The 27,066-nt window shown below is 37.1% G+C and overlaps 1 protein-coding gene across 2 annotated transcripts in view; it reads right to left on the bottom strand.

Moving 5' to 3' along the window:
- The window catches only part of LOC121407140 (enhancer of mRNA-decapping protein 4-like), a 52,273-nt gene that overhangs the window by 10,340 nt on the left and 14,867 nt on the right, over nt 1–27,066 (bottom strand). The window contains exons 5-20 of one of the 2 annotated variants that reach the window (XM_041598077.1): nt 21,707–21,818; nt 21,020–21,119; nt 18,536–18,719; nt 17,530–17,677; nt 12,968–13,072; nt 12,133–12,329; nt 11,417–11,606; nt 10,108–10,282; nt 9,332–9,428; nt 8,443–8,543; nt 6,714–7,611; nt 5,656–5,778; nt 4,716–4,803; nt 2,672–2,867; nt 834–989; nt 21–136 (exon numbers count right to left, since the gene is read on the bottom strand). In XM_041598077.1, coding sequence (XP_041454011.1) covers nt 21–136; nt 834–989; nt 2,672–2,867; nt 4,716–4,803; nt 5,656–5,778; nt 6,714–7,611; nt 8,443–8,543; nt 9,332–9,428; nt 10,108–10,282; nt 11,417–11,606; nt 12,133–12,329; nt 12,968–13,072; nt 17,530–17,677; nt 18,536–18,719; nt 21,020–21,119; nt 21,707–21,818 — 2,986 coding nt within the window. The remainder of the gene's footprint in view (nt 1–20; nt 137–833; nt 990–2,671; nt 2,868–4,715; nt 4,804–5,655; nt 5,779–6,713; nt 7,612–8,442; nt 8,544–9,331; nt 9,429–10,107; nt 10,283–11,416; nt 11,607–12,132; nt 12,330–12,967; nt 13,073–17,529; nt 17,678–18,535; nt 18,720–21,019; nt 21,120–21,706; nt 21,819–27,066) is intronic. The other variant, XM_041598079.1, reaches the window with a different exon arrangement.

The raw sequence follows: 27,066 nt of genomic DNA, 5'->3' as shown, positions 1-27,066 counted from the left end.
AGCCATGGATGAAATCTTACCTTTGACTTGACAAGTTTTTGAATATTCTCCTTCATGAGCTGGTCAGTAGCGGTCAGTTTCTGGCCTATACTCGTATTCAGCTGTTCGGTGACCGGAACAAGTACTCTATTAAGCTCTGGATACACAGATGCAAAATAAATAATAGATTTCTGATGATTGGTTTAAAAGGGCAATTTCTCAAAATATAAAATCCAACCACCTATCTACAGAACCTTCTTGAAGAGGTTTGTCTCTGCTCTATATAGACACACCACAATACAATTGTCCAAGTCAAAAGATTACATACACCAAGGCATTCCATGACACAATTTTACATATCTTATCTTCCTTTATATTACCTGTACTTTTGCATTTTAACTTATTTTCAACTTACATTCACAGAATCGTGGTTTATAACCTTAACATTTCTAGAAAATATAACGATTTTCAGGGAACAAAAGCATCTTGTGAAATCAAACAGATTTAAACCCATATTGATTATCATGGCTTACTTATGTTTAAGATTCTTATCAGGATTTGTGTATTCTGGACTATACGAAAATAAAATGATTCAGATTGATTGTTCTTACTTTAGCTATGAGATGAGGTAATCATTTTTCTCATGCTGAATTACCCACCTCTAATCCCAGGGGGAGTTTCATAAACGAGTTGTCAGTGATTTACACTGACTAATTGGCCAATCAGATGCAAGGATTTCAGTAGCTTATAGCAGTTGCCAGTGAAAATCACTATTTGTTTGCTTCATGTAAAAATCCCTTCCAAACCCCCTGCCCTCCACCCCCAATGTCTATCATGTGGTACAAAGTCCTCACCTGGTACGACCTTGGCCTCAATCTCTGTACGTACTGTCTTGTCAAGTCTACTGGTGACCTGTTGCTTGAGGGTCTGGGTGACTGTCTCTAGGAGACGTTCCTGCTTCTGCTTATCAAGATTGGTCTTCTCCTGCAGAGCAAGGCTGAGTCTTTGGCCTGGATATATCTGTTAAGGAAAATCTTTTCTGGTCTTTGGTTATGTCTACTACCACTGATAATAATTCATGTACTAGTACTTGTTTTTGTAGCACTTCTTCACTTATATGCTAATAGTGACACTTAATTTAACGGAAGTCTCTAAGCAGTCTACAATAATTACCGTGTTTACACGTGCATCGGCTCGCGGTTCAGAACCAAAAGCCGATGCAGAATCGGCTTTGGTTTGTCTTGCACCGCATTTACACGCTGTCACAGTTCGCGGTGCAGAATCGGCTCGGGTGACAAAAACCTGAAATGATCCGCGCACCAACAATGTATGTCATAATAAAGACAACGCTGGATCCTTGCACTTTGAAGTACGTCATAATGCTAAAGTAAATGAAATGCGCGCCAATTGCCAATGTAGAATTGGCTTCCTGTTTACACATAGAAAAGAGCCGATTCTGCATCGACTAGCAGTTCTGAACCTACTACTTTGGTGGTGCAAAATTGCAGATTCTGAACCGAGAGCCGATGCCAGTTAATCGGGTTTACAAAAGCTGATTTTGCATCGGCTCGCGGTTCTGAACCGTGAGCAGATGCAGCGTGTAAACACGGTAAATAGGGCATAATTTAAACCCTGGCCATAGCAGAGCAGAGCAGCTGTTATTATTATTTATTCGACCAATATAAAAAGTACATACTGGCTTCTGCCCTTCAAGAAATAAATTTCTGCCAGGTACCCACTTATTTCAATTGGGATTAGTGCAGCACGATGGGGATACATTTTTTGCTGAAGGAAACCAATGCCTGGAGTAAGACTGGAACCCATAACCCTCTGATTAAGAAATCAGAGTCAGAACCACTACACCGTGAAGCCTCCTAATATTCCAACAAATATTAAGTTATCATTCCCTAAAAGAGAATGCAGATGCACCCTTAGTACAGTGAAAACCAGTAGAAATGTGTTTCATACAGCCCTCTCCCAAAAAATTGAAATAATATAATATTCAATTCAAGTAAAATTAGGGGCAAATGCTATAGACTAAATGGTAAATCTCAATTTTATTTGGTGTTCACTTGACCAAAGACCCTTGTTTAATTCCTTATTTTCTCAAAATTGTACCTAGATGTTCCTCCAATCAACCTAAATTTCACTAGAACTATATCACGGGATTATTCTTTTGGCTATTTCATACATTACAGGTTCTTGGTACCTGCAATGAAATCATTGTGATTAGGCATTTACACATATTATGGCATCACTTGCTTTCCACATTTGATGTGACAAGGCCTTAACACAAAATATTGCACTACTCGCTTTCCATACAGTCACTCGTTTTTGCTGGCAAGGGCTCCAATTCAGTAACAACGTGACTGACGCAGTCATGAATATTCATATACAAATGTATTTTTTTCAGAATCTTGCCACAATTTCAATATTAAAGAAAATTTCAAAAAATCATTAAAGATGATATTAAAAATGTGTCAATGGTATTGACTGCAGTCGACTTAATGATTGCACGACATCAATTGAGCTACACTAATGTCTCAGACATTACTCTACATCCTAACGTTTCATGTGCCACATGAATATTCATGAGGCATACTGGCTAAATAAACCCTATTATATCATCATTATATGTCAAGCGCGTTGCCAAACTGGAGGCCATAAAGTCCTATTGCTTGATCAAGGATACGTTCTTGTTCCGATTGCTTGGTGAAGATGGTATCAAGCTTGGTGCCCAACCCCTTCTCAAGCTTGTCTATCCTAGCCTTGGTAGATTGTATGATACTGTTACTCAGCTGAGCTTTGTTCATCTCCTGTCTTAGATGCTTGATCTCCTGCTGCTGGGTCTGCAGCAGTGACATCATCTGCTCCAAGTTATTCATGATCTGTTGATAAAGAATTATAATCAATCAGTGAGTCAATGCACTCATTTGTCAAGCCATCCATCCACCACCTCACCCATCCATCCATCAATGCATTCATTCATCCAGTATCCTCTATCCATCCATCTACCTAGGAGGCCAAACTCGATTTGTTCTGCGTTCTTCAAACTTTGGATGTTATGAAAGATTGATGGGTGCCATTTTGTTCAGAAAACTATCCTCGACAACTCTAATAGGTTGACTCCCTTGACAATTTGCTGCTGAAAAAAGTGGTGCCTACTTTTTTTTTCTGAATGGCTGCCATGACAAATGTATTTAACATCATATCAAAATTCTCTACACGCTAAAACCATACTTGAATTTTTTTTTCCATATGCAAATCTATGGACTAAAACATGCCTTAATAAAATTCTTTTTTTTTCAATTGTAAATGATGAAAGAATATATATTTCCATACATAATATACAGAACCCTTTGAAAATATAAATGAATCTTTTATAAAAAAAAAAGTTTGGAAAAGTCACAATATATAGCTGATGACACTATCTATCATACACCATATATAACCTACTTCAAGGCTAGGGGCATTCCATCTGGCCAATCAAATATCAATAATCATGAAGTTGTGTTTAGTTGATTTGTGGATGAACTGTAAACTCCCCTCGTTGGGGATCTGTCAGGATTCTCATCCTCATCACTTCATGGCAGGTACATGGAAATTCTTAAAAACATTGGCGTTGAGAAGGCGGACCAGTATCAAACAAACCAATTGAACATATGACTCCAGAAATAGTAGTTCATTGCCCTACCCCATCACAGGTGAACAACCAAGTGCCGTCCAAGAAAAAAGCCCTGAATTAAATATCTTGTAGTTTTTATTTGATGGGAAGTACTTGGCATAGATAGATAGATAGATAAATGGTTTATTAATAAATATCAAGACATCATCGCGGCTAAGGCCGAATTGCGATGTATTTACAAGGTAATAAAGACACAAAAATATTCAAACAATAACGCAGATAATTACAAAATGAATAATAGGATAAAGTATGGTATTGTGGAATTTGGAAAGGTAAGAGAGACTTGGGAAGGAGGAGAGTCAGATAGAGAGAGAGGGGGGTGGATGGGGATAGAGAGAGGGGGGGGGGGAGAGAGGGGGTGAAGGGAAGGAGTAGAGTAGAAAGTCAGAAGAAAAGAAGGTACAAACATTATGAAAGAGGTAAAGACATGAAGTTATAAGGCTGTACGTAAGAATAAACAAAGTTAGAAGAATTCGAAAGTAAAATATTATCCTAAACACGTATTGGTATAGTGGTCCATTATCATTTACCGAATTGTACATTAAAAGCAGTAGTATTTACAATTCAACGTTTCGAAGAAAGAGAGGAAGAGGGATGGATAAAAAAGAGAGGGAGAAATATGGATAGAGAAAGACAAACAACAGGAAGAAAAGAGTCGCAAGGAAAGGAAAGGAATACAACATAGAGATCATGCGAGTAGATCATTTGGTAAGTATATTGGAATGAAAGTGTCAAATTTAAGAGTTATGGATTTATATCCGCACATGTACATGTACATATGCGGAAGAAAAATTACCTTTAAAAAAACTTTCAATTCTTGTGCAATACAATAATACCTGACTTTCAAAGATCATACATTTTTAAGTGATAATTATGTATAAATTTGCTAATTCTAAAGCATTTCAAACAGTATATTTATGTTATCTACAATACTTAAAAACATAATGATTGTATACATGTATAAGTGGTGAAAATAACTAACTAATGTTCATAATTCCAAGTAGAAATAGAGAACATATTATATGTTTATATAAAAAAAACTCGAATTTACCTGTCCAATATCCTGTTGGTATTTTCCTTGATCAATGCTGTGTTGTGGTTGCCTGTATTCACTCTGATGAAGGTCACTATCTTCACTTCTAGAAAAAGGAAAAAGAGAAGCAGCAAATGCAAGTCGATTACCTGAATCATACCATACAGAAGACAAAATCTATAAAATTCTTACTTTCATTCTGTTAAAAAAAACTTGTTTACAAGCTTGGATTGTGGTATGCATGCAAAGTGATTGAATAGGTGAAGTAAGACTACTTGTTTGTCAAGTGTTAACAATATTCACTACATGCATCTAAAACTAGAGGTTCCGATTTTTTTCAGACCTGGGGAGTGTTTCATGCAAGAACTTGTCCAACGTTTTACCTGACAAGTTATGTATTCTTATCTGACAGTGAGAGCTCTTCTCAGCCAATCAAAAGCAAGGAAAGATGATGAATCCGACAACTTGACGGACAAAATGATAATGAAACACTCTTCAGAACATGAAAAACATGCGTTATTTACATCGCGCCATTCAAATGTTGCCTTTAGTCGAACAGACTGTTGTGGTCCAAAGAGATTTGACTTGGGTAGATACATACTACTGCGGGAAAATCTTCCCTTCCTGCTCTTTACTCCGTATCTCATACACATAACCTAGCACCCATTTTCCTTCTGTTTCCTCCACTTCATTTTTACTTCAGTCTATCCGTCACTCTTCCCTACCTTCTATCTGTCTCACTCTCTCTCTCCTTCTCTCTCTCCTCCACCTCAAAGGCATTTGTTCTAGCATACTGAACATTCTAAAATCCTGCATTCAGCCAGGTATTTATATTTATTTTATTATTAAGTCTTCTTCTAGTAGGGTGGCTCCATCAGTAATTGTCCTTGGAGGCCCTACCTTGGAGGCCCTATCTTTAAGGCCCAACTGAATGTAAAGTACAATCTGTCTGATGTACCTTAAAGCCTGATTTTGCAGTTGTTGAACAACGGGTTCTCCGAGTAACTGGGTGCTACCCCTCTCGTCTCTCACCTCACCGTGAGCTGCTGAGGCTTGTGACCCATCATCATCATCATCAGTTCTACACCAATACAACCAATTAATCAAAGAAATCATAGTGCAGGACATTCAAGGGCTGTCAAACCAAGATGTTTTAGCAAGTGATTGCCAGTGAAAGTATGGCAAGCCGTTTTCCTATTTAATCATATTTCTTGATATTAAATAATTAGATGTTGTTGACAAATTGCAATTCTTATTATCAAGAATTCAGGATGAAATAGGAAGAAATTGACTTGCCATAGTAAATGATGAAATAGCTTGCCATAGTAAAGGACAAAATAGTTTGTCATAGATGTATTTATATATATGCTGACTAATACATCATACAGTGCAGTGAAATGCTATCTAAATTTATTTTTGTAAAAAAGGTGGTTTTTAAAAAAATAAAAGTTTGAAAAAACAAATAAATACATGAAAATATAAAAACAATAAAATACATAGGAAATTAATTTTGTTTTGGCAATTTTTTGTAGATATTTGTAAGAAATGTAATAATTGATATTTTCACCAAAAATTAGCATTCTGCTAGCTATATAAAGTGAGTTAAAGTTTAAAAAAAAATTTACTGCAAATTTCATGCGCTTATTCACACAATTAATTTTTTGAATATTTTAAGATACAGTCTTGTAGTTTACATCTGGCTCTACACCCATGCACATTTTCGCGGTCAATCAGAAGGGGGTGGTAATTTAACCCCTCCCCCAGTAAATTCTGGTCTGAAATAGCCCAGTTAAATTAGGGTTAATGTGCACTTGCCCAAGTTCAAATTAATAATAAGGAACATCTCTTCTAGGACCTTGTCATCTTGTCATGCATGGTTCCATTTGACAATTTGAAAATTAGGGGTGTCAGAAGAAAATGAAATAAGTGATACATGCATAAAAATTGAAGTGAGATAAGGTTACTATTACTTGAAATCCAATGAATATATAGTTTGTATGAAGTGACTGAACATACCTTGAAGACTGTAAAATTCCTTCAGTATTCTTTTCATCCAGTGTATTTGTTTCTTGTGCCACAACAACTTGATTCTCCTCTTTACCATCATCAACATCCACTTTCCCTTTATCCATGGTAACAGGTGAACTTTGTCCATTATCTTCTTCATCATTCCCCTCTTGTTCAATCACATCATCCTCTAATTCCTCATCCTCTGCCTCTTCCTCTTCAACGTTCGTACCAAGGATCTGAGCCACTTCTGCGCTCGAGTCCGAGATGCGCTTCTCCTTGATCCTGGCACTCTTCTTCAGCAGCTCAGCAACGTTTTCCGATGACTCCAGTAACTGGTCACCCTGAAGATCCTGGATGTCGCCTCCTACAGGTGATGGGGGTGGTGACTTTGGTCCCTCATCCTCATCCTCTTTGATCTGTTCATATGTCTTTGGCATGTGGCCACCGCCAACAGGCGATGGCTTTCCCACCAGGGGAGATACATGATTTGAAGCAGTTGGCGTCGGGGTGAGCGTCACAGAGCTGTCCGGCGTGGCAGCAAGAGTGTTCATTTCAGAAGTCCCGCAGGAGCTCAACAGATCATCCACAGAGACATTGGTGCCCGTGATGTGGGTGAAACTGCTACTTGAGCTGGTGGTGCTGTCTCGGAGCAGGTTCTGGGGTGTGGTAGTCTTGGTGGGTGAGCGGGAGCTGTTCATGAGGGATTCTGGTGTCATGAGGTATGGCTGGCTAGAAGAGTGAGTAGACTCGGAGGTGAAAGAGCTGGTCTCTGCGGAGGGTGTTTGAGGATCTCTGTGGGGTGAAGGTAATGATGCTGTGTCCAGGCGAGGTTGTTCAGTATCAGTGGACCCCAAAGAGCGTTCTGTGGCACTGAAGCTCACGTCAGAGAGTCCATCCAGTAATGCTTGAGAAAGAAGAAGAAACACACAAAAACCCCAATTAATCAGCTTTATGACATATTTTCAATAAAAATCCATCAAATAAATGTTTACTGAAACCTTAATCACTTTAATAAGTTATCAAGGAAATGTATGGTACTTTACATGATATGAAAAATCCTCATATACCCGCTTTTAAAAGTAATGGCTCAGCCTCAATGAAAATAGAATCAGATATTGCAAAATATTATTATCATGACAACCTATGTTATTCAATAAACAGGAAATAATCTTTCCTTCCTGAAAAAGGATGAATTACACCTACGTAATGTGGCCTACCTGGATGGAAACCCTCTTTGACAAAAATGTGTATTACCAACTATGACTTTTTACTATGTTTTTCGATTTGCCTGTTTTGATGGGGGGGGGGGGTGTCTGGATATTTTGAAGGCTTGAAAAAGCTCACAGTAATCTGCCTAAACTATACCTTATAAAAGCTAAGATAAAGAAATGTTTAAAAGTAGATGTCATTACAAAGATAATTGAAGAAATATTATGTTCCTACAAATTAAAATCTGTGACCCAAAGAAAATTCATACCTGTCAACATTTAGACATGCAAAATCTAGACTACCAATGGCCGGGGGTCCAGGAGGTGGATTAAGACCCTGAATGGACTGGGCTTTTTGAGATATATTGAGGGCATGAATGGGTCTATGGCAATTTTTCCTAAACATTTATTTTCTCACATGAAATTTCAGAGATTAGGACATCCTGATTTTGGGGCATTTTGAAAATCAAGACAATCTTGATAAAATCACGAAAGTTTGCTGGTCTGAAAATTGCACTCCAACTTACTATTATCTCCATGTGACGTAGTTGTATTAATAGAGCCAGCCAATATATCTTGCTTCACAGAGGGTGTCGGCTGGAAACGAATCTGTAGTTCTTGTAATGCCCTGAGCAAATTCAAAAAAGGTCAACCAGATAGTTTCTTGACTGAACAAAGTCAAATGTATGCATTCACAAAGATCAGAAAAAAAAATCATTTCACACTTAATTTTTAACAAATTTATACAGGAAATCTGCATAAACCATGGGTTCAACCAATGGTTTTAAAAACCACCTTTGCGAATTCGGGCCAAAGCCTCTGGCAACCACATGCAGTGGGCACAGGCATGTATTTCAGGGGCCCCGTTTCATAAAGAGTTGCAATTGTTGTAACTTTGCCATTATGGCAACTACCATGGAAACCACGATTGTGATTGGCTGCTGAGCCCTGTTGCCATGGTAGTTGCCATAATGGCAAAGTTACAACACTTGCAACTCTTTATGAAACGGGCCCCTGGTACTTGAACTTACAAGTCAAACCCCAAAATGCTCACAAGCATGGTTTCAAGTACAATATCAATGCATATAGAGAGATTCAAGTATACCCCAGTAGAATAAGGGTCAATATCTAGCCGCAGCAAAGTCAAATGAGATACGCTTAAAGAATCAAATGTTCACATATGCTGTTATGACATAATCCTCTTGAGGCATGTTGCTGTGGAAAATTCTGGACACTCTCACTTACAGCACAGCATAGTAATTCATCAATTTTGCTTTGTCTCATCACCCCTACAGTAAGAATGATATGCTACATGTATCTAAATATCAAAGTAATACACGTCTGTAATTTTGTTTCCTAATTGGGCGTGAAGACAAAGATTAAATTTTGAAGTATTCTTGGGTCAATTGAGATTACCTTGAAAAGACACAGAACATCTTGACTAGGACACTAACTGCTTGACCGTTGTCCACCCTATCACCATCCTCTCCAGGAGATACTTCCTCAAATTCACCTATTAATATCAATAGAAATTTGTGATGATATTCAACTAACCAATCAATACTACAGGACATTTATATAGCATTCACTTACATGTTTAGGTAGAAGTTTAAGTCACCTCTTCTCAACAGTAACAATGCACCCAAAATATTTATATCTTTTGGTTACTGAGCAAAAATACAACCTTAAGAGAAAAGTCTGCATTTGTCTAACACAGAATAAACAGGACAGGGCTTCACCAGAAAGGAAAAATTTCATAATTTGTGAATGATAGACTGATCAATCAGTAAGATAATCTCATTGGACATTTTCTAGATGGATTCTTGTATAAAAAAATTTGGACCTGCTTGAATCATTTTTCAAATTATGGGCAAACAAATTTAATAACATGGCGGTCTTCCTGTGTTAATATTTGTAATCTGTGATTGCCACTCACAAAATTCAAATGTTTTCATATTTCCCTTATTCAGCGTTTCCCAACATAGCCTCTGCCACTTGAAGCAATGTCGTAAAAGTAGCCTTAGTGATGACAAACTTGAAACAACATCAAAGGGCCGAAAGGAGTATTTTGGGTCGACATTCTGCAATCTAAATGAATCCTAATATTTTGCATTCTGAAGTTTAAATGAAACTCTAACAGGTGGCACTGTGTAGTCTAAAAGCAATACACAGGAAAAATCCAAGAGACTAACCAGGTTGGAGCTCCTCTCCATCTTCAACCTCCTCTTGGGTTTGCTTGGCCCGGCATCGTCCAGCATCAACGATGGCGAAGCTTAGCATCGGTTGCATCAACAGGAATTCTGTTACTGAACTGAAATGAGCTCGGCCTTCTTCATGTTCTTGGTATAACTGGATTACATACAAAACCTGTAAGAAAGCATGAAAAAAGTTGGTTCACGAACCACGAGTCTCGCCTGATATCGCGATCACTGAAATATGCAAAATGATCTTATTGAACTTATCATCCTCATGGACAAACGCGTGGCATGGTTATTTGTACCAAGTGTAAACACAACTGATGCAAAAATAAATGAGAGCAATTTGAACAAAAACTTGACCTTTTGACCCCTAGAAGATCTCTGACCCCATCACCCTCATTGACACACATGAAGTATTACCCAAGAATCACATGAACCAAGTGTAAACACAACTGATGCAAAAATAAAGAAATAAGAGCAATTTGAACAAAAAATTGACCTTTTGACCCCTAGATGATCTTTGACCCCATCACCCTCATTGACACACATGAAGTATAACCCAAGGATCACATGAACTAAGTGTAAACACGACTGATGCAGAAATAAAGAAATGAGAGCAATTTGAAAAAAAAACTTGAACTTTTGACCCTTGGATGACCTTTGACCCATCACCCTCATGGACACACATGTGTTATTACCCTAGGATCATATGACCCAAGTGTCAACATAATTGATACAGAAATAAAGAAATAAGAGCAAGTTGAACAAAAACTAAAACTTTTGGAACAGACATGACCTCATATCATTTGACCTTTTGACCCCTAGATGACCTTTGACCATATCACCCTTAAACAAACTTTTGTGGTATTACTCAAGGATCATATGTACCAAGTATGAACTTAATTGATGCAGAAATAAAGAAATGATAGCAAGTTGAACAAAAACTTTAACATTTTGGAACAGACTAACGGACTAATGTGAGGTTTCTACCAAACTTCGTTCAGGCGAGATAATTAGGTGGACCCTATGGATTCTCTAATGCTATGACCTATGCAAGTAATATATCAATCTCTTGACCTTTGACTTAATATGCCATGAACACATATCTGTGCATCCACTGGAGTGCCACAAACACATTTGCATGCTCTCCAATCTTTCTCAACAAGGTAACATATATATCAGGGAAATGGGAATGCTTTCACAATGATATAAGCATGACTTAAGGTCATACATAACTCTCTGTGAATCATTCCCCCTCATCTCCACGAAAAATTGATCATAAGAGACGGGAATGACCTCTAACCTTCCTCCTGATGTCAGTAGCCATGAGGAAGCTGGCGCTGAGATCAAGCTTGACCTTGAGGCATGGCTGGATATCGTTTGGGGAGGATCCAAAGCGGATCTTCTGTAAGCAGGTCCACTGGACGGTGCACCAAACCTTCAACTCTCGGTTACGATCTGCACCGGTAATGAGGAACCGCCAGAATGGCAAGCTGAAGGAGAGGAAGAAAAAGATAAATAGGTTTTTCAATTCTGCAAGATGAAAGACCTAAAAAGAAAAAACACATTTTCTGAATAGAGTTAATACACTCTATTTTAGAGTCTGTCTGCTACAGAAAGATGTTATATTAGGGTTCAGCTTACTATGCTGTCCCATTAAATTGAATCAGACATTCCTTACTAATGTTACTTTGCCATTATCGTAAATTCTGTGACATCCTTGATTTTTATTGGCTGCAGAGCCTTGTTACCATGGTAGTTAACAATAATGCCAAAGTTACAATAGTTTGTAAGCCTTTATGAAAAGGTCCCTGTGACAGAGAGCTAATGACTTTATCATATGGGGCAAGGCAAACAATAGTATATCAATTAAAGACTGTCTATAGGTCGCAAAGCTCTGTTTGCTGGACAACACAAAGTGCCTACACATAAAGTGCCTACCTCTATAGAAGTCAAGGTCCCTATCAAATGTTCATGCTAGACAAGTCCAAGTAAGTCTTTCTAACACACCAAACTCACCTTGCATCTTGTTGCTTGTGATTATCACAGAAAAGAAGAGACATGACCGGTTCGCCATCATGGGGAGCAAACTGATGAAGGCATCTTGGTGGGTCCTCAGGCACCTCCCAATACATCTGCCAGAATCTGACGGTGCCATCCATACTGGCACTGGCCAAGACTGACCCGTCGGGAGACACTGCCATGTCGGTGATTGCCTGGATCAATGAAAAGGGAGATTAAAGGAAGATAATTGCCTCGGGTGCACAAATCATATGCCTTGCTGCCCTAAAAAATTCCCCTATCACCGACAGTGATTCTAAAGATATTTTTCAAAATTTCTCTGCCGTCCTGAAGGCTTTCTGCACAGACTGTAAGGTGACATTGAAAGGTCATTATAAATCAAAATTCTGATCCCTGTGACTACATGTACTTTTAAAGACTAAATAGAATATGAGAGCAGCAAATGAAGAAATGAAGAGCAGACCAAGTATTTATATCAATCTATAATTCTGACATTGTTGAAAGCAGGTAAAGCTCTCAAACTTGTCTAGATAATTGCTTATGATGACAGTCCTACTTCTGCTTGATGAAACACGTATAATATAATTACATAAATTAGTGAAAAAATAGTCACCTGTTTTGGTTGTGTTTCAAGAAACATTTGTAAAAGCTATATCATTCACTATATATTATTCAAGATAAAAATGTACCTATTGTCCCACATGGAAGTTTTATTCTTATTGCAAATGTAGAAGAAAAAAAATAAAACAAAAAAAATGTCAGAGTAGACAAAACAAATACAAACTTAAACATGCGTCGTACAGAATAACATACTAATAGACCATGAAAGTACCTTTGTATGGCCGTTGATTCTGATCAGTCCATTAGAAACCTGCTCATACAGGATTTCATTGGTGCCTAGCTCACTAGCAACTACTGCAATGTCCCAGAGCTCGGCCTGTAGATGAAATAAATAGATCATTTTCAATGAATCAAGTTATGAGCTTCATGCCCAGTCTTTATAATAAAGACCCTATCAAGTGATATTATAAAAAAACAGAGGAATGGAAGAGGAGCAGGAAGAGAAAGAGAGATAGGAGAGGGGGAGCAGGGGCGGGAGAGGGACGAGGAACATGAGGAAAATGAGAGGGAGGAGTAAAGGAAAGGGGAGGAGATGAGGGAGGAAAAGAAGGAAAGAAGGAAGAAAGGAATGGGAGAAGGAAGAAAGAAAGGAAAGGGGAGGAGGAAAGAAAGGGGTAGGGGGAAAGGGAGGAGGAAGATGAAGAAAAGAAAAAGGAAATGGACAAAGGAGGAGACTCAGAAGGAGAATGAGAAGAAAAAGAAATAGCCTTTCCCTTGAAATTTATCTTTTGTGGTATGACCATTACACTAGTGCTGCAGCCGAACCGCCGAACCGAACGGAAGTTCGCCGAACTTGGCACTTCCGAACCGGACCGAACCGAACACAAAGGCCTGGTTCGGAAGTTCGGTAAAAAAAAAAAAAATGTTAACATGCAATGCGTAAGTGTGATGACTACATACTAGATTTAACTATACAATTAAAAAAAAAAAATATTGGTTAGTGATTGTGCACAAAGAGAATTCCACTCAATATATTTTTAGAATCCACTATGATAGCTCCCATCACGTCTTTGATTGAACTGTTATCAACTTAAGAATATTTTAATAACATAAATATATTTTTTCTTGATAAAATGAGGGGACATTTTGAAGCTTAACTCGGTATAAAAGTGTGGTGTAATTACGTATTGCCATAATCAATCGTGATCGTAATCGGACCTAATCATTTTGTATTTAATAAAGAAAAAGAACCAGACATAAATTCATTCCTCGTAAATGACAAAGTATGACAGTTTCGGTCTCGTGTTTGATTAAATTTTTATCATTTTCAATTTTTTTTTATAAACATGAATATATTTTTTTCCTTATAAAATGTGGGGACATTTTAAGCTTAGCTCAGTTAAAAAGTGTAGTTGAATTACGTATTGCTGTAATCGGACGTACATTTAATTGTTTTGTATTTAAAAAAAAGAAAAAGACAAGACAAATTAATTCCTTGTGACTGACAAAGTAATGGTAAAGTATATATATTCCACCTTCTGAAATTTCCATATTAATATAAAAGATAAATAAATAAGAGATGAAGGAATGAGGGTGAAAAAACAGAAAATATAAAAATTCAAACCAAATCAACGCATGTTCCCTGATCGATGTTCCGGAAATGGTTGGTAAGGAAAGTTGAAACAGGAAGTCCAAACAACCTGCTCTCGGTTGCTATTATACAGGTAAAATTCGTATTCCGAACTTGAAACGTTTTTCCATTGTCAATATTTTCTTAAAAGTGGTTTAATCTGGTCAATTACTGAATATGAAATGACTAAATTATCAGTTCTGTCTTAGTTCTGACGATCAACGCCGGGTGATTTCACAACACTAAAATACAGTGTAGTCCCATGTACTCATTTTCGTGTTGGAAATATGTTTGAAGTCACGTAGCGTCGATCTTTCTGGACAAAGAATGGACTGATATTTTATCTTTTTAAAGTAATTCATTGACCAGATTTCACCACTTTTGAAAATAGGGACTTTCTAAAACACTCATATTCTTTGGAATGTGAATTTTACCGGTATAATAACAGTTGAGTGGAGGTTGTATGTCTACTGTTTCGACATTCCCGATCAACACTTTCCAATTTGAGAAGCTGCGTTGGCAATGACATCGTAATTAGGCCTGGGACGATTGTCATTTTCACCATTCGATTATTTCCTGAAAAAATAATTGAATGATTCGATTGTTCGTTGGGGAATCACGTCTTTTAAGTCACAATAGGTGACCTAATTTATGGTGACCCCCCCTATGAAGAAATCTCCATCAAAGTCACATGTTTAGCATAAATGAAAGTAGGCCCTTTTCCCCCTTTTCCATGATTTTTATATGAAAAGAAACTACATCATTCAGTATATTGTTCCAATGATAATCTTTCCTAAATCAATGCTGTTACTCTGGCATCATGCATACATCCCTCCAAGTGCCACACCCCTTCATATGAATGAATCAGCCCAAAGACGTAAACAACTCATTCATGAAGTATTCTTTGAGATTGACCCCAGGTGGAGCATTTCACTTGAAAAATTTCATCCCTTGCCCACACCATGTCTCCGCCCCCACTTGTGGCACTGTCCACGATGCTACACATGTATTTAAAAAAAATATATTTTGCAAAATATTTCATTTGAAATACCTTCAAAAATACGATTTTTTATCATTTGAACCTACATGTATAACTGGGTCTATTTTTGGAGACTAGTCGAGAAAGTACTGGGGAAGACGGGCGCATGTTGGAATGTCGTTTTCATTGTGTGAGGGGGATATAAAAAGGTTGCATTGTTTTGAAACATGAAAGGAATTGTCCGGCTCCCACCCTATCTTTCTCTCTCTCTCTCTGTCCCTCACACACACACACACAGATGGGGGAGGGGTCAATTCATTTCTGAAGTCATGACCTTTCCTGATAAGGGAACCACGTGCCTTCTTCTTTGTTTCCCAAAGTTTCATTGGCTATCCGAAGGTCCAATCAGCTCAAGTGAGCTTGGTTGTGTGTTTTCTTATTGTTTTGTGCACGCAGACAATGAACTCATTTTGTGTATCGAGGGCAAGGTTGGGTGGGATTAAAAAAAATTCGGAGCGCTTTCATGTTGGTGTGTAACTGTGAATGTAATACAATCATTGATTATTTTTGAAAAATTACCTCGGTAACATAATTTTTAAACCTGTATGAAGTATTCAAAAACCGTTGTCATCGTTGTTTTCTTGTTTTTGTTATTATTACTTGGGTATTCGAGTTATCCCAATGTCATAATCAGGATCTACCGAACTTTCGATTACATATCAATTTGTTTGCGCTCCCTTTTTGCAGTGCGTAGCGTGTTAAATTATTTTCCTATGGAGAATAATAGAAAATACGCAGTTTTTGAGGGATTTGCTAAGATATCTCCCAAACGCGTCAACAAGGTGATCTATCAAAACAGAATAGAATAGAGCAGATTCTCACCTTGAACATGATATGATTTTCATTTAATTTTAGTCAAATTAAGTTCTGTCACTTTTGAGGTTTTTGGAACCTTTCTTGATGATTTTGGAAATCCATTTGTACATGAGCCAATGGGCAAGTGCGGAAAACGAAACGTTTGGTGCGACTTCACATTGTTGTAAAAAAATATATACGTCACAATAGACCCTATCAAAAAAAGACATTTTGCAGAAAATGCTGTAGATTGCGAATACCTAAGAATGATTTTGATTGGATAAAAAAAACCTCTGTCACTTTTCACATTTGCAAAAGCTTTTGCAATTGGTCACTATAGTTTGGCGGGTTCAGCCGATGGCATTGTGTGTACACAGTATAGTACACAGTACGCATAGCTAGGCAACGCAGCGCGTGAAGAATTTCACGTACAGCGACGACTTGAGTGTATGTTGGATAGGACCGTACCATTTTTGACAGGGGGGGGGGTGTGCCAATGAATGCAAGTGATCAAGAAGAGTTACATAACTGAAGGGAGTGTGAAAACAAGGAAAGTGAGAGGGAAATTTATGAAAACAAGTAATGCGAGGAAAAATGACAAGAAAAAGGAGAGAAAGGAGAAGAAGTGAAAACACGCAGCTGAGTGCGCTCACGATATGTAAGTTAAACACCCCTGCAACGCAATGTAGCAGCCCGCCACTATACACGTAGACTGCCTTCACGATGCGAAAACAGTGGCGCGTATTAGTGACTGTGCGTTAAACGTCCCATTTCTATGCCTTATAAGAGGAGCGTTTTTTGTACACAACAAATTGATATGGTGTAAATTTTTCTAATTTTTTTTTCGATTGGTGATTGGCGGCATGCCAATCGAACCATTCGATCAATCGATGTTTACTCCCAGGCCTAAACGTAATCGATCATGATTGTAGCTACTTGAAATAATCATGAAAAAAATATTCTGATCTTTGTAATTCTGTTTCTGTCCTGATTCTCTCATTATCAATATTTTTTCTTTTTTTTTAATTTTCATTTTAAAAAAGAAAGTAGAAATGACTTATTTTTTGTTTAAAGATTAAAACAAAAGAAAGTTCAACAATTTTCATAACTATTCTTTTTAGAAACAAAATTTATTATAAATATATGTCAGACCATGCTGAAGATCACTTGTTTGTGGGTCGGCGATCTTTATTTTTTTATATGTTAAATATAATTTGGCATTTATTGCCGAACCCCGAACCGAACCAAAGTTCGGAAAAAAATTGCCGAACCCTGCCGAACCGAACCCGAACATGCCGCCTGACTTGCAGCACTACATTACACATGTTGATATATACAACAAATATTGTTACATAGGGATTTTCTTCACCTTTTCGCCGTGTGAGACGGCAAGGAGATTGCTCCACTCATTAGATAGCTCCTCGTCAGATAAATCATCCGGAAGGTAAGGGCACCAGACGATACGATGGTAGTCACTCGGCTGTAAGCTACGTTTCACCTGGATCTTTGGTTCGTAGCTGGAGAAAAACAATATGGATAACAATCATAATAACACAATTTTTGCATAACGAATATCACATTATAATGTAGAGTCCCTATTTACTTCCAAAGGACTTGGATATTATTATCCCAGCTTCAGCCAAGCAGTCTTTTACAGTATGGAAGCATTTCAAGGCATAAATTCCTGCCAAGTACCAACAACTTCACCTGGGTTAAGTGTAGCACAATGTGGATTAATTTCTTGCTGAAGGATATCATGCCATGGAAGGGATTCAAACCCATGTCCCTCTGTTTCAAAGTCAGGAGACTTACCACTGGGCCACAAGGACTCAGTTTCAATCATTAATACAGCTAACTTCAAGTAGTTGCAGAGACCAATGATTTTGAGAAATAGTCTTTAAAATTAAGGTCAACAGTTACCAAATTATCATAGATTACAAAATATATAGTTCAGGCAATTCACATGAAATTAATACAGTAAACCAAATGTTGTGAAATACACATGGGATGTCATTCCACTGGATTCACTTTGTAATTATGACCAAAAGCTGAAATATATGTTTACAATATCCAATAAAACAATGCATGATAATGTATCTTTCAGGGGAACATTTCATGAAATAAATAGTGATTTACACAACTATTGTTATAAGCTACTGTAAATCCTTGCATCTGATTGGCTGAGAGCAAAGTAGTCAGTGAAAATCACTGACAATTTTTTTTATGAAATGAACCCCAGGAAAAAGGCATGAATCTATAGAATAAAATAAAATCACATTTCACTTTCTGATATGAACATGATGGATCTGAAAAACATACAATGACCTCTAAACGTCTACATCTAAATGATTACTTCAAATCTTATTTTCACTCACGTTATTTTACCGCCTTCTTCCTTGATGTGCCAAACAGAGAGATTTCCACGCTGGTCAACGCAGCCCAGAATGTCCGCGTTGTGAAACGCAAAAGCAATGTCAACGATGATGCAAGAAAATCCTTTCAACAAGGCCCTGACTGTGCTGCGTCTGTTGAGAATCCTCAGGCCATAACCAGATTGTACTGAAAAGTGAAAAGGGAAAGGACAAATATTCAATATTGTGTAAGAAATATTCTGATTTAGTTTTCTATAAGAGGGGGGATGGGCCTACACAAGGGCAGAAGGCACTGAGTTTGTAAACAAATTGAACCAATCCCAATAGAGTTTCAAATGTTTGAAACAAGATCAGAAAATAAAGGAAAATAAGACGACTAAATCTAATATTGGCATTTCTGTGATTGGTTGATACATTCAATCTCTTTATCATGCAAAAAAATACTCTGCATATCTTCAAATAGTATTTGCATACAGCGTTCTCGCCAGTGTATAATACGCATGGTTCAAACACCATGCGTGCGGAAATGGAGACCAAGTGGAACCATGCGTAAAATTTCAGCGACATGCGTGGCGACATGCGTGGAAAAATTAAATGGAAATATTCATAAAAAAATACTACACTCCATGAACTCATCTTAGTGATATCAACTTAATTTATCGGGTTGCGCCGAAGTCCCACCAACTTAAGACCACTTACAGGCCTACTACGGCTAGGAAAGTGGCAAGGCGCCCAGCTAGCTCGCGGCTGCTCGCTACGGTTCTCCTTCCGACTCCCTGGTCCTTTCATTCTCTCCCAGTCATCCATGACCCAACTCACTGCAGACATAAAAACCACACACACAAATTCTCTCCTCATCATCACAAGATCAACTCACTGCAAACATTATACACACACAGGACACAGCGCAAGCACATGTTTGACCGTAAATAGCTCTATGGTTTGACCCTGGCAATTGTTTCTTCGAAGTGATTGTTGATAATTTTTAGTGCTGTGATGATAGAGTGATTTCCGTGCTTGACTGATATCTGATTTGATTTAATCCAAGTTTGAATGTGTGGTACTTGGTTTACTTGAGGTCTGTATGTTTACTGTTTAGTATTTTTAGCCCATTATTTGTCAAGAAAGATCTGCATTCGTGTCCAAATACAATGTAAAAAGATAAAGTTTTTGTAGAACTTTCGTACAATTCTGAGAAAAGTAATTTTATCATACAATATACCTGCAAGCCTGCAAATGTGAAGTTGAAATTATTTAAATGATGCATTTAAAAAAAAGACTATCCATCATGAATGCCGTCCAAAGCCTCTCTTTGCAATTAAATTTACCCTGACCTAATTTCTCAACACAGGCCATGTAGCAGCCAAACCCAACACAGAATGAAAAGGGCGGCAATCTTGTAACCCCCCCCCCCACCGCAAGAATATCAGATTTCCAAACATGTGCTTCTCAAGATTGTGCAATACTAGCGGAGACAAAGAAAGTTATGTAAACAACTCGCGGAGGGTTGGGACTAGTCTTTGTTTTCAGTCACTTAAGAAAATGGCAAACTGGATAAAGGTGAAATACATCATTAAAAAAATGATTGTTTGGAATGAAAAGACTAAGATTAAAGGAAATATGACTGAAAAATATCCAGAGTTCAATCGCTAATTTCATTACTGACAGAACAATAATATGTGTTTTATTAACTTCTGGTCAATATATTCCAATATGACAAGACTCCCATTTAAGACTAGCGAGCAAATGATGGTGGGGGGTTCTGGAATGAAAACCAAAAAAAAAAAAACACTAACTTTGATACAATCACAAGTGTTGCTTAACGCAATGCACGTGCTCTCTACTTGCTTTGTATAGTCACAGAAATACACACACGATGCATCCTCATACCATGCATGCACACGGCATACACTGCAGGCTCTAAGCAGAGAAAGTTTGTCCTCTGCTCGAAGTAAATCATTCTGCCAGCTCCAAATTCCATGTTTTTTCTATCTCATTGCTTGGATTCGGCTCTGGCTCCCAAGCCTACTGAACGGCAAGTATCTGTGCATTTGTGTGGGCTTAAAAATACGCCACAATGGGGCTTCCTTAGCGTCTCTTTTTGATGAAAAGGCCGTCGCTTCCGCGCTCCGCGAGGGAGGGGTGAACCCCCCCTCCCGCACCCACCCCCCAGGAGTGGCAGCACAAGTCCCCGACATGCGTGATTTTTTTTCTGGCGAGAACGCTGTTTGCATACATGTATTTCATTTGTTTAACAAAGGATATAACTGTTAAAACAATATTTTGTAGAAAGATTACTGTAATCGATCACTAAGTAAAACACATCAATATGACATCAATATACATGTATAATATATATTCATAATTTTCAATACTAAAGCTTATATTGAATCAAATAACTGATTGAACTTTTCATTTAGCCTAACAATGAATATTCTGATGGAAAATAAAAGTTAACATAATAATAATAATAAAATGTTGCCTTACTTCTCAGCACATAGACAAGGAAGGTATTGTTGACGGCTACTAAGTTTCCAAAGTAGTATTTGGCCTCCCACTCATAGTTCACAACAGGTGTAATCTTTACCTAAAGATATGAAGAATGGGAATTTGAAAATGTCAGAGTCAGAATAAACAAATAGTATACAGATCTTCTAAAATCTTAACGTTGAGATGTTAAAAGATTGGTGTATTTCTGTACCAAGAAGTTATTTCAAGAAACTCTACAAATTGAGCACAACATTGAGCATTATCAATAACATCACCATAGTCTTCATCATCATCGTCTTCATCATTCTCAGCACCTAAAAATAATCATGAACATTACATTCATTGACCTCATCAACATCAAATGCAACATCACAATTAGAGTCACATTTGCCATGAACACCATCACCATCGTCATCACCATCATCGTCAATAACAATATCATCACCATCACTAAAATCTCACCAATCAATGCTATCAACAATAAAAACATCATTGTCACTAGCAGGACCATCATCTTTGACATCATCATTATTCCTGTCATCATTGTTATCATCAACAATATTATTATCACCAACATCATCATAAATTTTGTTAATTGCAATCACGTCAGTCACCTCAACCCTGTAAAAAAAAGTCTCACAAAGTCCATCAAGAGTCATGCAAAGGACAGTTCAAGAAACTCACCTTATTGCTACCTGGGATAGGGCTATCAACACAAGATGCTGAACTGGGTGTTATGTCAACCTCACGTCCATATATAGGAACTGAGCCTCCACGATCATCACCTTCTAGGACACTGTACGACAGAGATAGACAGTATATTTCAAAAACAGAATCAGGCAAAGATATGTTGCGTAAAAGCTCAGCAACTTTCTTACAGTGTTCATGCGTACATGTACATGTTGAGACAAATTGCAATACTTGAAATACGGGCAAGTCCAAGAAAAGGTCACCCTAGAAGGCAAAATTTCATCTTTAATTTAAGAAGTTATCTTTGGTGGAGTAAGAAAGCCTAAATGTGGAATTTTAAAATTTCATTAAGAAAAATGTGATAATATGCATATTTATGCTAATTTGGGGCACCTAATTTGCATAATTGGTAAAATGGGCGTTACGTATGGGACAATTATAAAAACTCATAGAAAATAAAAACAAAACTTGTGAGATTTAGTCATAGGTGGGACATGGACCCCCTAACATCTTAATACTTATGAGGGAACAAAATGGTGTCATCTAATTAATTATGCAAATTAGGTCTTGTCCAAGGATGGAATGTCCCATACGTAACATTTTGAGGATATTTTTTTAAGTTATTTCTCATAATACAATACTTGTATTGTTGCATCTCTGGGAAGTTCTAATTTATAAAGTATGAAAATGTTATACCACAAAAAGTTTCAAAAATAGAGTTTACTTTTTAATTAAAAGTTAATTAAAAAATTGTTACGTATGGGACAACATGTTACGTATGGGACATTTACACACAATGTCAATGGGGAGATTTGTGTACAAAGTGAATGGAGAAAAAACAAATTTCAAGAGTGCTCTAAATAGTGATTATTTACCTTTTTTTTAGTTTTTAAAGACTGATTTGTTATAAATACTGATTAATGAAAACAACTGAAGCGAAAAAATTGTGAAATTGGAAAAATATGAAAAAAATAAAAAACAATAGAAATACATAAGAAATTCATGAAACCATGAAAAACAAGAAAAAAAAATGTTAAAATGGCTAATTTCCTTTTCAGTCATATCAAATATGTCTCAATAGAACATTTGAAAAGACAGAAACTCTTTGGTTATTTCTATATTTTAAATAACTTCATTTTTTTAATTATGGGGAAAATTGTGTACGTTCTCTATGGGGACAAAATGTCCCATACGTAACTGTCCCATACGTAACATGTCATTAATTTGTTTAATTAGTGTCTGTAATTAGAGGGATTTGACTTATGACATGAAACTTGCCTTAGATATACTAGAGTATTGTGAATTCTATCACACTAAGTTACAAGTTGTCAAATGAAATACTTTCAGAGAATTCTCAACTTGAAAAAAATGTTTTAAAAATTGTCTTTTTTCTGCGTCCCATACGTAACGGCCCATCTTTTCTCTCTAAAAGGTCAAGGTCAAGGTCATATGTCACCATTTTTTCCATGATTATTCTTCTCCTAGATGTCTACCATCATGAGGGTATTCAATCTAATCAAAGTCAATTAACACTATTTTTCAGGTCATTGAAGCCTCTGAAATGTCCCATACGTAACGCGCGCGAATTCTTGGACTTGCCCATACATGTAATTCCATGCGAACTTAAAGGTCAAGTCCACCTCAGAAAAATGTTGATTTGAATCAATAGAGAAAAATCAGACAAGCACAATGCTGAAAATTTCATCAAAATCGGATGTAAAATAAGAAAGTTATGACATTTCAAAGTTTCGCTTATTTTCAACAAAATAGTTATGAACGAGCCAGTTACATCCAAATCAGAGAGTCGATGATGTCACTCACTCACTATTTCTTTTGTTTTTCATTGTTTGAATTATACAATATTTCAGTTTTTACAAATTTGACGATTAGGACCTCCTTGCCTGAAGCATAATATGTTAAAATAATGGAATTCCACGTGTTCAGGGATGAATGAAATTTCATTTCACATGACAATAAAATAACAATATTTCATATAATAAAATACAAAAGAAATAGTGAGTGATGTCATCAACTCTCTCATTTGGATGTAACTAGCTCGTTCATAATACTATTTGTTGAAAATAAGCGAAACTTTAAAATGCCATAACTTTCTTATTTTACATCCGATTTTGATGAAATTTTCAGTGTTATGCTTGTTGAATTTTTACTTTTTATTCAGATCAAGTTTTTGCTGGGGTGGACTTGTCCTTTAAAGGTCAAGTCCACCTCAGAAAAATGCTGATTTAAATCAATAGAGAAAAATCAGACAAGCACAATGCTGAAAATTTCATCAAAATCGGATGTAAAATAAGAAAGTTATGACATTTCAAAGTTTCGCTTATTTTCAACAAAATAGTTATATGAACGAGCCAGTTACATCCAAATGAGAGAATCGATGACGTCACTCACTCACTATTTCTTTTGTTTTTTATCATTTTAATTATACAATATTTCAATTTTTACGAATTTGATGATTAGGACCTCATTGCCTGAAGCACAAAATGTTAAAATAATGGAATTCCACATGTTCAAGGAGGAATGAAACTTCATTTCACATGACAATGACGAGAAAATAAAAATATTTCATACTTCATATAATAAAATACACAAGAAATAGTGAGTGAGTGATGTCATCAACTCTCTCATTTGGATGTAACTGGCTTGTTCATATAACTATTTTGTTGAAAATAAGCGAAACTTTAAAATGCCATAACTTTCTTATTTTACATCCGATTTTGATGAAATTTTCAGTGTTATGCTTGTTGAATTTTTCTCTTTTTATTCAAATCAAGTTTTTGTTGGGGTTGACTTGTCCTTTAAAGATGAAATAATCAAGAAATTTCCTATGTGTACAATATATTTGGCAAGCTGCAGATATCCAGTGTGATGATTTTCAAAGACTACTAATTTTTTTCATCCTGCACGTATGGCAAAGCAATTTTAAGACATTTTTAAGAACAAACTAAACTAAAACAAACTAAAGAAGCTGAAATGTCTGTAAGAAATCACAACATTTCTTGAAATTCCTGTCTACCTGAAAACACAAATCAAATTTTACATCTGGTGCTTGTTTTTTTTTTATGAGTGACAACAATGGTAACTTTGTCATTATGGCAACTACCATGGTAACAGGGCTTGGCAGATTTCCATGGTAGATACCAGTGACCAAAATGGCAGATTTACCATAGTTTTAACTGTTTGAAACCGGGCCCAAAATGCTTCTATTCTGAACCACATTTCTGGTAAGGCTTCTTAATCAACACAAATTATGACTGTTGAGCTTCATAATTATTAAAAAAGGCATCCTCTGGAAATCATTTACAACTCCACCAAGCAATAAATAAACTATAAATAATAATTGTACATTTATATTCTATTTATTATTTTTTTTATATTATTCAATTTCGATTTGTATATATTCTCAAATGAGTGTTACAATAATAAAAGGTAACAAGTGGAATGCCTCTGGCCGTCTCACCTGCATCACACGATTCAACATAGCAGCATTGCTGACTTTGAAAACTACTATAACTCGCACAAGATGTTCAGTGATACTTGGTTACTCTTATTTCTACGTTTTATGAACTAGACCAATACACTTACAGAGATAGGCTGGTAATTCAACAAATACCCACAATGAGGCCAAAATTCATTGACCCCATATAACCTTTGACCTTGATCATATGACCTGAAACTTGCACAGGATATTCAGTGATACTTGATTACTATTATGTCCAAGTTTTATGAACTACATGTATACCAACATACTTTCAAAGACCCCTGTTACATCTGAGAGATTCCCTACCTTGGGCCAGCCCGGGGCCTACCTCAGGTCGGAAAGAAATCAGATGTAAACATCCCAAACCTACCTCGGGCCACCTTTTAGCGAACCTACCCGAGACCACATCCAGAGGTAGTCTCGGGTAGGTATCGGGCCGGCCCCGGTCCACCGATTCGTAGATGTAAACACACACAAGCTTTCAAACCTATCTCGGTCCATTCGCCAGCTGTCAAATTACGTCATAGCGCGCGCTATCCCCTCCCCAGCCCTGTCGTTCTTCGAATGTTTTTGCGGCATGCGACACATGAATTGTGATTGATAAAGTCTTTAATTTGAGTGAAAAGAAGCATTTTAAACATATCTTTTTCAAGTCGATCATATCTTCAACGACTGCTACTATCATCAGCATTCTTTCAGAATCTCGGGTAACTTCAATTAGCGCGCGAATTATTCGGAGCCTAGATCGAGAGCGCCTTTTAAAGGTGTCAGCAATCGGATGCCGCTCGAAACAGTACAGATAGGGCGATAGGGGAGGGAATGAACACTGTGATGTAAACAGACCACATTTCGGACTCGGTCCGTTCGCGAAGCTAATCCACCAATAATCCAGTCAAGGTTGCAAGTGGACTCGGTCGGGTCTCTGGTAGGAAACTTTCAGATGTAACAGGGGTCATAGTGATGATGGTAATTCAACAAATACCCCCAATTCGGCCAAAGTTCATTGACCATAAATGACCTTTGACCTTGATCATGTGACCTGAAACTTGCACAGGATGTTCAGTGATACTGGATTACTATTATGTCCAAGTTTCATGAATCAGATCCAAAAACTTTCAAAGTTTTGATTGTAATTCAACAGATACCCCCAAATCGGCCAAAATTCATTGACCCTAAATGACCTTTGACCTTGGTCAGAGTTGGGGGCAGCACTAACAAAGGCACGATCACCTAGTGTAATCTTAAGGTGGGTGACTGTTAAAAGGTGGTTTTTTAAAAGGTGGGTGACTGAGGAGCATGGTGTCATGAGAACTTTGGAGTCTGTATGACTGGGTGGGTGTAAGGTTTAGGAGTTAGGAATTCACTGAGATATGTGAGATGAAATGCAACATCTTGATGAAGGCAACATCACATACATTGAGTGCTTTGACTGATGATTTGATGGAGTTGGTTCCAAGATGAATTTCACAAGTAAAATCATTAAAAGAAAGATTGCATCACATGTTGCTACAGTACATCATGAACACATTTGTTGTAAATATCAACCATTTGTTGTACAGGTGGAAAAAATAACACATTAACACTGCATGGATTGTATGAAACAATCCAGACATCTAGATTGAAATACAGATCCTCAGCTAATACATGTATATCCATGTGCAGCATTCTGGATCAAAGTACATGTAGGGGAAGGCGGGGTAAGTTGAGCATAGGGGCAAGTTGAGCCACCAGCCCCAGGCCAATAATGAATGAGTCAGACATTGTGGTGGTGTCATGTATTGATGACCCATAGCATAACCCCTAACCCCACCACATTGTTTCCAACTTTGAAACAAATAGTAGTTTTTTTAGAGGG

Source organism: Lytechinus variegatus, chromosome 2 (genome assembly GCF_018143015.1).
Source record: "Lytechinus variegatus isolate NC3 chromosome 2, Lvar_3.0, whole genome shotgun sequence".
In the NCBI taxonomy this organism is placed as follows: Eukaryota; Metazoa; Echinodermata; class Echinoidea; order Temnopleuroida; family Toxopneustidae; genus Lytechinus; species Lytechinus variegatus.
Note: the sequence above shows the minus strand (reverse complement) of the source record. Positions and strands in the feature narration are given on the sequence as shown.